The sequence below is a fragment of the Thermobia domestica genome, chromosome 9, assembly GCF_964235325.1.
Source record: "Thermobia domestica chromosome 9, izTheDome1.hap1.1, whole genome shotgun sequence".
NCBI classification, from domain to species: Eukaryota; Metazoa; Arthropoda; class Insecta; order Zygentoma; family Lepismatidae; genus Thermobia; species Thermobia domestica.
Window position 1 is genome coordinate 282620453 of NC_137462.1, and position 12102 is coordinate 282632554.

The 12102-nt window shown below is 35.7% G+C and overlaps 1 protein-coding gene across 2 annotated transcripts in view; it reads right to left on the minus strand.

The window, feature by feature from the left end:
• Positions 1-478: 478 nt before the first annotated feature.
• Positions 479-12102, minus strand: part of LOC145660728 (uncharacterized) — a 67389-nt gene continuing 55765 nt past the window's right edge. For both annotated transcript variants that reach the window (XM_081726121.1, XM_081726120.1), the window contains exon 3: positions 479-4795. In XM_081726121.1, coding sequence (XP_081582247.1) covers positions 3046-4795 — 1750 coding nt within the window. In that variant the 3' untranslated portion in view covers positions 479-3045. The remainder of the gene's footprint in view (positions 4796-12102) is intronic.

Sequence of the window (12102 nt, forward strand, 5' to 3'; positions counted from 1 at the left end):
AAATTGCGTTAACAATTTAATTGACTACAGTTCAAGAGATCGTGTCCGGCAAGCAGAATGGGATACATGCAAAAACGTTCACCAACACAATGGACAATCTGAGGTTATCAGGGACGATGTTGCCTAAGGTGCCTCGTGAAGCTCGTCGATTCGCAGGCCACAATCCATCTCGAGAATGAAACGTGCCTTCAGATTGAGTCAACGGATGTCTATATGCAGCCATCATTCGTCGTTGTATTTACCTTGGGCGCTTACATAAACACTGCCATGCCAACTTTGTTCTAAGTAACATTAATGAACATAGGAGAAACACAAGCAAACTGTATGGAATGCATTTCCCACGATGAGTGAAGCGTAAATGTATTGAAAACGTACGGTGGTATACGAGCAATTATATTCCGTGAGACCTCAGACGAGGAAAGTGTAGAGTTTTAGAGTTGAGTTTAACGTTCTTTTCAGTAGCGAGGTTATATGAGACGGGACCTACTGATTAACGTGGAATCCGAACCACATGAGTTCTTGCCGAGAATCGAACCCGGATCTCCCACGCTGAAGTTGCGTACGCTAACCTCTTGCCCACGAGGGAGCTCTAGAATTATACAGAAAATTGAAGATTATATAATTACGAGTGGTTCAATGTGGACAAAATCATTAATGCTTTTTACTTCCAGACAATCTTCGCTCAAATATGTCGGAGATACTTGTTAATAATACGGAGATAACAATAACCATCCGAGGATCTACGTGATCAAAACTCGTCCATCTCAGAAGGAAACTTTTCTGGTTTTCTTTTCGTAGGCAAGTAAACGAGTAACCATACTTTTCCATATCCTGATATACACTAAATGCACTGATGCCAACCCAATGGAACTTTTCAATTCGAAGAGTTAAAATGTCGTCCACTTCAACGTCGCTTAGTCTAATAAAACAAGAAAAGAAGAAATGGAATATTTTTCCTATCTCTGTGCTCGAATGTGGTTTGTTGATAAGGAGATAGATATGTTGTACAATATTTATAATGTTGGTGCTCTCAGAACTCAATCAGTGGTAACTACGAGGTTTTTCATAAAGTAAAAAACGTTGCTAATCAGTTACCAGCTTTCTGTGTTGGGTGAAAATATCAATAGGTGATAAATTTAAGAACACCATAAAATATTTTAAAGATGCACAAGCCATAATGGTTACACGTTTATTTCATGAATGTTTGAAAGGTTTAGTGGTGCAATTGAAAAAAGAAAAGGTAAGAAAATTGTAGTGAAAAATATTAAAGGAAAGTTGCGTTTTATTCAAGTACGCTTTCGGACACAGCTGCAATTAGAAAATATTTGGAAATTTAAGGAACAGCAGAATATGAGTGGCTGTTGCTATACAATATTATAAACAAAAATATAATTTTGAACACAATGAAAAGCCGAAATGAGCATTTGTTTGGCTGTACACAAATATTAACTGGAATACAAAACAATAATGCTTGCACGAAAACTAATACTTTGGAAGTAATTAAGTTGCGACAATATATTACCAAAATAAGAAACAGTGTGAATAGCCGATATTCATCCCGTTGGATTCATCATATTTATAAAATGGGAAATTAACAGAAACACAATATATGGAATAAATTGCAATAAATAAATAAATACTCTGTTCGTTAACATTCTCTATCGGGTTCTTCGAATTTCGAGTAAAGAGCAATATTTATTTTCACCACATTCATCATCAGGCCGAACTTTGAGTTTCTTCCTCACTTAATCAAAAATTATTTTTCGTTGTTGAATTATAAATTGACCTTTACGTTATTTTCAAGTTTTTAAAATCAAGTTAAGTTTGCTTGACAAATACGTTCTCGCGAACTTTCCGGAAAAGTGTGGCCTTCTTACACATAAGTTGAATTCTATTTCGTATGTCTGGTATTTGTTTTCATTCTCACTTTATTTTAATCTTCTCTCTCTTTCATCTATCACTATGTAGTTTCAAAGCAGTATTTTCTAGGAAATGTTTGATTGAATTATGGGAGATGCGTGAGTGAAGGAAATATAAATGGTAACTACACAAACGTTTTAAATTTTTAGTTACGTTTAAATTAGTGTTTGTGAACACTAACTAGGTTTACACATTCTGTATACAAAATAATATGCGTGGCTCTAACGTTATTTAATCATGGAAAGGTTATGATTTAATAGTGCTTACATTCAATTCATTATTATTCGCTTTAAATCTTGCAATGATAGTTATAACATTAACTGCAAAGTACAACAAATGTACGTGCATGAATACATATAGTGACTGAGATAAAAAATTTGCAATAAAAAATTATGAGACGCATAATGTTCTTGTTATATGTTTTTATACAGTTATGGAGTGAATTATGTATTCTACACGACTGACAATACTTGTTTTCTTCTTTAATTTGCATGTGTGTTGCCAAATACAATTTTCAATTAAAATTTACACACATTCAGATTCCATGAATATGCTGTTTGGGAACGGGACTACATTAAATATGACCATTAGTGTAAACTAGGACCTCGTGGGTAAAGGTATTTTTGGTAGTAGAACTAGAAGGTAAAATAATTACCTTGCCTTTACAATAGCCATACGTGTCATTGTTAGGTTTTTGGAAGCACAAGATTTTTATTTACTTTTAAACACTAACATTACTTATGACAATCTTATCGAAGTTGAGATTGCAAAATTTAATTACATATACCTTTGTGCATTATTCAGACATTTCGAATATATTCTCTTGCGACTAACATGAGACTTGTGAAATATCTTTTTTAGTTCTTTGGTAGAAATCTAATAGATATGTGCAATTATATGTCTCACCAAGCGTATAACGTCTGGTTTGAGAAGGATAGATTCCAATTAAAACTTAAGCCCCAAAAAACGCAAGTATATATTTTTATACATATGTAGATTTACTATCACTTCTCGAAAATGTACAGACCATTTCTCATAAGTTGGACATTCACTTATGATTTTTAACATGAGATATTAAAACGTTCTCAAATCTATCGTTAGGAAATGCTTGCTAGCTTGACTTTATCAATTGTGCTTCAACATATGCTTTACAAATGATGATTTTTTATTATATTCCATTCCACATTGCTGGCAAGTGTAAAGTTTCTCTCCAGTATGTGTTAATGTGTGTCTTGCTAAATGTGTTTTCCTTCTGAAGCCATTTCCACATTCGTCACATCTATAAGGTTTCTCATTTGTGTGTGTTAATATGTGTTTTGTCATATCTGTTTTCGTGTTAAATCCCCTATTACACTCCTGACAAATATAAGATTTCTCACCTAAATGTGTTAAAATGTGATTTTTTAGAGATGAATTCTGACTGAATTTTTTTCCACACTCCTGGCATACATAAGGTTTCTCACCTGTATGTATTAACATGTGGGATTTTAAGTAATCTTTTTGACGAAATCCTTTACCACAAGTTTGGCAAATATGTGATTTTTCACCCGTGTGTGTTGCTATGTGGTTTTTTAAATTAGATTTAAAAGCAAAGCTCTTTTGACAGGTGTGGCAAGAATGAGGTTTTTCGCCTGTATGTACTACCATGTGTGTTACTAAATACGACTTTTGAGTGAATCCCTTAAAACATACCTGGCAAAAGTGAGTTTTCTCACTTGTGTGACTTACAAGGTGACTTGCTAAATACACCTTTTGGCTGAATTCCTTGCTGCAATGGTGGCAAATGTAAGAATTTTCATTATTATGAGTCAACATATGTTTCACTAAAGTAGATTTAAAAATGAATCCTTTTCCACACTCCTTGCAGGTATGATTTTTTTCACCTATATGTGCTATGATATGTTTTTCTAAAGAAGATTTTACAGTAAATGATTTTCGACAATCTTGACAAATATAAACTTTAGAACAAGTATGTGATAAGTGTTTGTTTAAACTTGATTTTGAACTGAAAATCTTATAACACACTTTACAAACTAGTTTTCCCGCTGAATGAGTTAGAACATGTTTCGCCAAATTAGACTTTGTAGTAAATCCCTTTCCACATTCGTTACATATATAAGGTTTTTCCTCGGTATGTGTTAACAAATGGTTTTCTAAATATGACTTGATGCTGAACCTCTTGCCACATTCTACACAAAGAAAAGGTTTTACATCTGAATGTGTTAGCATGTGGGTTTTTAAGTTTCCTTTTAGTTGAAATTGCTTAGCACATTGTTCACAGATATGTGGCTTATTTTCTGTGTGTGTTAGCATATGTCTTTTTAAATCATTCTTTGAACCGAACTTCTTAGAACACTCCTGGCAAACATGCGCCTTTTTGCCTAAATGCGTAGTAAGTATATGGCGCGACAGTGTGGATTTCAATCTGAATCCCTTTTGACAATTTTCACAAGTGTAATTTTTTTCAGTTGTATGTATTGAAACGTGATTTGTTAGACTTGATATGTGGTTGAATCTCTTTAAGCAATCCTGACCAACATGAGGTTTCTGATGAATATGCGTTAACATGTGCCTTGTCATCTGGGATTTCTGAATGAACCCTTTTCCGCACTGGAAACAGCAATGAGAATTTTGGCGAATATGTGCTAACATGTGCGTTACTAAATGAGATTTTAGAGGAAATGTTTTCGGACACTTCCCGCAGATATGAGGATTTTTACTGGAATGTGTTAACATATGCTTACTTAAAGTTACTTTATTGCGGAATTCCTTCTCACAAACCTGGCACGTATGAGACTTCTCCTTTATCCCACAAAACACTTCGTGTTGTGACTTAAGAACATTATCCTCTCCACAGGGATCATTTGTGTACAATCTGAAATAGAGTCCAAATGAAAAATATAAAATTCTTGAAAGGTCAAATGATTTGTAATATTTTTCTATCAACTATTAAACAGCGAAAGAGTTTCTTCCGACAGTTATTGTCACATCTTTGAAGTGTCACACAAATATTCTAAACTGCATTCTTCAGTTGTTCCATTAACTACGCTGTGAATATGAAATGAATAACAGAACAATATTTGCATCATTTATGTTTCGAAACTGCTTGTCAAATTCATTGGAATGGTTTGCTTTTATTCATTTAATATTTGTCACATAGTTAGTTATATTACTGACTCCAAATTATTATTTGTAGAAAGGTTAAAATAACTTAAGTTGTTGCTTTTTTACAATATTATTTTATTCTTTTGTTAGCAATAAGATATTCTTTGACTTTCTAGGATATCCAGTTTACTGGAAATGAAAGTTGTATGAGCTGTAACCATACATTGTAATAAGACATTTGAGAATTGAATAAAAAGTTACATACGAAAGAGAAATCTAAGTTTTCTCTTTTAGCAAAACTAAATCTATATTACTTATTGTTACTAAGTTTGATTGTTGCCGATTGAAATTTGGATCGCTTTTTGTCCATGCATTCCTTTATCTATTGAGACTATCTTTATGTTGCAAGTTCATGTAATCAGAATATATAAGGAAAACTGACATTAGTATGATTTCCATTTGACTTTAGATTAAATATCACTTTAAGCAGCAAAGTTACATGAGACATTGAGTTTAATGTGGGATTTGAACCACATAAGCTCCCGTCGGTAAGGAAAGCCGAGTCTCTAATGCCAATCGCTTAAGAATGAGGACCTATACTTGGGTTTAGCGTTCGATATTATTAAAAATTCGACAGTTTCCAATCCATGTAACATATAATGAGAGCAGGAGCAGGAAATTAAAACAGAAGGTAATCCATTATAATGCGAGGTCACAAATTTTATAATGCAAGTTGTTTAGATAGAAGGTAATAGCAGGAATACAAGTGAAAACAATACACGGATAAATCTTGGTGAATATCCAGATGTACCGAAAAATCAGTTTATGAAAATTAAACCATAGTGGAAGTTATGGGTTGGCGTATTCTCGCGTTAGTATAAAGAAAGTCCCATTTTTTATTAGTACTACAACGCACAATCGCTTAAATAAGTTTTCAGAATTGCATTATTTATGTAAGTATACTGGAATGCCTGGGACAAGTGGCATATTCCTACTTACGTAAGCATATGAACAAAATGTTAAGAATAATTAAGACTGGCGAAGATAAACAATCTATACATAATTTGTAATCATGGGATAATCACAATAGGTCTAACCAGCGTATGACACAATACTAACAAATAATACTCCAAGGTAAAAATTTTACGTGCTCGTTAACCAAAGTGAACGTAGAAATGAAAATAGACACAATACAAGAGGGAATATGCGGAATTTCGATAGAAATATTAGGCAGTGTCCAGACAGATTTAGATTGATTGTACAAGAAATAGTTACAAATCATGTAATAATTCCAAAGATAATCAGAGAAATCTTGGTAATGATAGACAATGGTAGAACTGATCATGAAAGAAATAGTGAGCAGAATTTATATACTACGAGGGTATCCCCCGGTCAAAACAGCGCATGGACAAAAACAGCGCATAGACAAAAACCGCGCATGCAAATACCGCGCGTGCAAATACCGCTCATTATTCGTAACTGGGCTCGCGCTTACTCGGGCTTATGCTCACTTCTCTCAACTGAGCTCGCGCTCGGGCTCGCCCTCAATTCCATCAACATGGTTCCAGCTCGCGATCTGTTTCCTCAACTGGGCTCGTGATCACTTCCCCAAACTGGGCTCGCGCTCAAATGAGAGCGCACTCAATTGTCTCGAATGGGCTCGAGCTCACTAAACGTAAGTCAGTTCCAGTTCACCTGGACTCGCGCTCAGTTCTCTTAACTGAGCTCGCGCTCACTCAGGCTCATGCTAAATTTCCTCAGCTGGGCTCGCGCTCGGGATCACTTGTGTCAACTTAGCACGAGCTTAGTCGGGCTCACGATCACTTCCAGAAAGTAGGCTCGCGCTCACCCGGGCTCGCATTCAATTCTCCCGAATGGGCACGCCCTCAATAATCCTAAGTGACCTCGCGTTCACTCGGACTCGCGCTCACTTCTTCTCGAATAGGAAAATCGTGTGAAAGGTTACCCAAGGTTTGTTTTCTATATCCCTATTCTGTCTGTCTATTTGTCATCTGTGCTTGCTCCGTCCACGTATGATTATTATACAATAATACAGCTCATGGACGTAAAAGTCTTATACTACACTCATTAGTGCATTACGAGTAACAGAGAAGATATGTAAAAGTGCTAATAAACTATATGTGATAATAATACTACAACTACTACTGCTAATACTACTATTACTATTACGATTACGAATGCTAGTGCTAATTTCACTATTGCTGCCACTGCTACTACTATTACCACTACCACTACTGCTACTACCCATTATAATACTAATACGACATCAAAAACCACTACTGCTATTATTAGTAATACGAAAACAAAACAATGAAAATGAAATCTTTGAGTTTTACGTCCCACAGTTATGCCAGGTAGGCTAGGAGACGGTGATGATGAGAAATAAATGAAATAGTGGAATGAATAAAGTGAGAGGAAACGGGAGAACACCGAGAAAACTCTCCACACGGTGTTTGTCCACCACAAATTCACTTGGCAAGAGCTGGGATCGAAACAGAGACCCCATGCACCAGAGGTGAACGTTCAACCACTGAGCAACCGTTCCAGGACACCTAATCGACCCGGAGTCTTGGTGATTAATTTGATCATTATATTTCGTTATATTTGTAGTATCATACTATAAAGAATACAGGAACATGTAACAGGAACAGAACACAGGAACATATGGAATTTGCCTTGCTAATTGAACATTAGTACAAATTGCATTGATCTTACGAGCACGCCAGTTCACGGTTTTGACCTCCGTGGTCTGATGGTAGAGTAGCAAATACTACTTAGTAGGTGAAGTACTTGACTTTATCATATTTTCTTTAGGTAGCTACGGCTTAGGCCGTATGGATGATGATGGGATGAATTGGTGGAATGAAAACAGTGGGAGGAAACGGGACTCCCACGCACACGGTGTTTGTCCACCACAAAACTCACATAGTACGAACTGGGATTGATCCGATGACCTCTAGCACCAGATGTGAGTGCTTTACCTACTGAGCCACCGTTGTCCCTCGTAGATCAAGCATCGGTTCACATTCTACGCAGCCATGCCATAATAACTGGCATTTCTCCGTTCTTTTCTGTACTTAGAAGGTAAATTCGGTACCACCAGACATGTCAACTCTGACGCGAAGTCGTAGCAGTTGTAGTAGTATTAGGTGTGGTTTGTAGTAGTATTAGTAGAAGTAGTAGTAGTAGAAGAAGAAGCAGTAATAATAGTAGAATTATAGTACTTTACAGTCTTGAATAAAGAGTCAGTTTCCCAAACACGTTACGATTAACATAGGCTGAGAACATTAGTTTCCGACCCGTCTTTCAGAGCGTTTGGGCCGGCCCGGCCCGGTCCAGTTTGATATTACTTGAAACAATTTGCTATTTCCTGAAACGAGCCGGGCCGGGCCGGGTCGAATGCGCGCGCCCGGCCCGTGCAGAGCTCTGCTTGTATGTGCAGATGTAGTGTGCGGTGCTTCCAACCATCTACCAAGGTCTCATTGTTTCCGTCCCAAATTTAATTGCTGCTGTCCTGCGAACCAAAAGTAAACACATGAAATATGAAGTAGGTGGTCATAATGTTCTGGCTAGTCAGTATCTATTCGTAGATGGTTGAGTTCTTTTATAATCTTGAGCACTGAAAGGCAAGAAAGTCACAATGTTGATATTGACAAAGTAATCAACGAATACCTCTTTTAAATGGTTTCTCGGTTTGGAAAATTGTGAGCAGGTTCCAGAAATTTTGATAGCTTTTGATATATTACTTGTGACCATTTTATTAAAATTTAATTAGAAAAAATCTGTTTTTGTTGATATTTTCTTAGTTCAATGTAGAATTGCTTAATAATAATAAATTACTATACGCATTTCTTTCCATAATATGAACAAGTAGTGACTGACTAGATGGAGCATCATAAGTCAAAACTGTATTTTCTATAAATTTTAGGTGCCTTCATGAACTTGGAAGGAGAGTCCCTTTTAATATTTTTGCTGGGAGGTCCATGCGCCCTTAGTTAGGCTACTGTAAATATGTAAAAAAAAATCATTAACATACGTAAAAATATGTGAACATATTTTCAAGTGTATTTTATTTCTGCGTCATTTACTCAGTGAAAAATATATATGTTTCATTTGTTCATGTTCCAGTTGCTTATTATAGGTTGCTCTGAAAACATTATGCATAACTGCAAAATTATTATCACTAACTTGCCACAGACAGTTCAAATTTTGACAAGGAACAAATGAAAATGTATTCCTAGAAAATAGAAATCACATAATAATAATAATAATAATAATAATAATAATAATAATAATAATAATATACCCCCTAAGTTACTGCCCTGAGGAATTTATCTAAGAAATGGGAAGGTATCTACCTGGACTCAACAAGGCACCGTTCCAGCATTTGCCTTAAGACCAAGGATAATCAGGGAAAAAACATCAGTTAACACGACATAATATGTTATTTCATTGTAAAGTTGTGCAGAATTTTTATATATCGAACTCTAACTATTTGTTTCTGCCTTAAATAAAGATGCAAAATGAAATTTCCGTAGGTATAAATTATTAGAAAAGCACATTGTTTCCCTTCTCGTGTCCTTTTATTTGGAGTCTCGTAGTTAATTAAATTATGTAGGTGCGTCAGCAAAATGTAAAAATATGTACAGTAGACGGAAAATATGCAACAGACTTCAAAATATGTAAACATATGTAACGTGATTTTGATTTATATGGCTCCTCACATCGTAATTTTCCAGCATTTCTGATTTTCACCAACGTATATACAAAGAAAAAAATGTAAGAACAAAAATCCGTCGCTTAGTTATAAGCTATCGTTAATACTCGTGAATCTGTTTTACTTCAAACAGAAATTCGGTCTCGGTCCTCATCTAGAGTACGTTTGTTTTTACTTTGCACGCTTCACGCCTAAAGGATGGATCTGTCTGCAATGTCTTGTTGCCACGCCAGCGTTGAGTTGAGAGTTACAATACGCTAGGAAACAGCACAACGCCACTGCTCTCACAAATCAATGTAACACATTTCACCGATTGTGGCAAACTAATCAATCCAAATACACATGGCCGGATTAACCCCTCTGGAGGCCCGGGACTAGAAAAAATATGTGACCCCTGCTGACGTTGCCTAATAGATACATTTCTGTGAAAGTACAGTAGGAAAATTAAGGGAATATGTTTCATATTTGTGGTAATATTTTATCTTCTGATGATGATTGTATATTGTATAATTCTTGATCTGATGATGATTGTATCTTGATCAGAGTGGAGGCTAGGGGCTACAGCCCCTAAGAAATTGGGTAAACTAAAGGAATGTGACTAGTGGGATCTCATGATCAATATTGAAATGTGGCCAATGTGTATGTTGCCAATGTGCCAATAGATCTTCCCATTTCCTTAAGCTGTTCCTAAATTACAAAGATTTCTTCCAAACTTGAACCATATACTGTCCATTGTAATCGGATTCAAAACTTTAGGTCGCTTGAGGTACCATTTAAAATTATTCAATGGATCTAATTTTTCTCCTGGCTTAATTTAGTCCCATATGGAACCATTTTAGGGGGCTCGTCCAAGGAAATTCCTAAATTTATTTTTCCCCATATAAATAAGTACCACTTTAATATTATATATATATATATATATATAGTATGGCGTTAAATTCTTTGTACAAAAGCAGAGGAGTGATTCCTGAGAGCAAAACGCACATAAAAGTTCTAATAATTTTAGGGTGAAATTCGCATCGTTTGTGTGTTATAAACTGCTGAAATCATGGGAAAACAAAGTTTAAAGTTAAATATTGCACGAACTACAGAGCGTATCTGTGATGCGCATGATAGTCAAAGGATCCTAACCTGTTCTTTCCAAAATTATAGTTTTCAAATTTGTGTAATGTCGGCGCAAGGGGTTTCCGAAAGGACATTAAGGATTCCCGGACAATTTATGGCGTAGATTGAGTGGACAAGAGCACGCAGAGAACGTCTCACACCCTGGAAATAATACTGTGTGGCAGGTCAATACTCATACACGCAGATAAAAGATGACGGATTAGGTAATAATCACTGTGTGTGGTTGCATACCTCCTCAAAAAGTAGTAGTAAAGACGCTGTACAGGAATTCACTGTAAATGACACGTCACTATAGTGAAAAAAATACTTACAACTAAACCGATAAGTAACTGAAAATAAAGAAATTCCGATTGATGATCTGCTCATATAATGACATCCAAGTAGTTTTAATGAAGACCTACTACTGTCGTTTAGTTTATTTGTGTTTTGTAATGTACATATTTTTCTGTCATTCTCTCCTGTATCTTTGGAAGAAACAATGAAATTGGGACAACTTGATATTTTGTTGTATTGTTATCGTTTCATTTGTCTGTTGCACTGTGCGTGCGAAGAAGTCATTACAGATGAGTGAATGAGCTGGTTTGTTCTGCGCCTGCGCAAGAATGGGGACCGACGCAATGGGAACTTAAATGAATCCTTGTTTGAGGGCTAGTTCTGGTCGTGTGTTTCACGACCGTTTTATAAAACGAAAAACTACGTATACCATTTCTGTTACAGGCTACATTCATTTATTTGAGTTCATTAGAGTGCATTGCACCTGTAATCGGGATATGTTGTGTTGCGTGTGTTTCTTTAATAAGCGAACCCTCGTTTGTGACATTAAGTGTGCGACAGGGAAGGGCAATACGATATTTTTTATTATGTTCGATAAGATATTAAGGTCTACATCTGTCGTGCTAGTGGTGTTTGTACTTTCCTGTCTTGAAGTGTGGTATCTTCTACGTCACGGTAGAGGTCTTGTACACTCATGTCCAATATGATTGTCGCATATCTATAACTGTCTTCTTGTAAGAATATAATTTGATGATAATTTTCTAGGGTACTTTTAATGCTGAAACTATGTGTATAATCGGGAAATGTATATTTGTTGTAAGTTTCATAGGGAAAGAATTATAAGAACGAAAATTAGAATGAGTAATACAAAATGTTGCTAAATGGACAAGAAAATTTATTTTCGTTTTATTGTTCTTCTTTACTGCTCTTTTGACATGAAA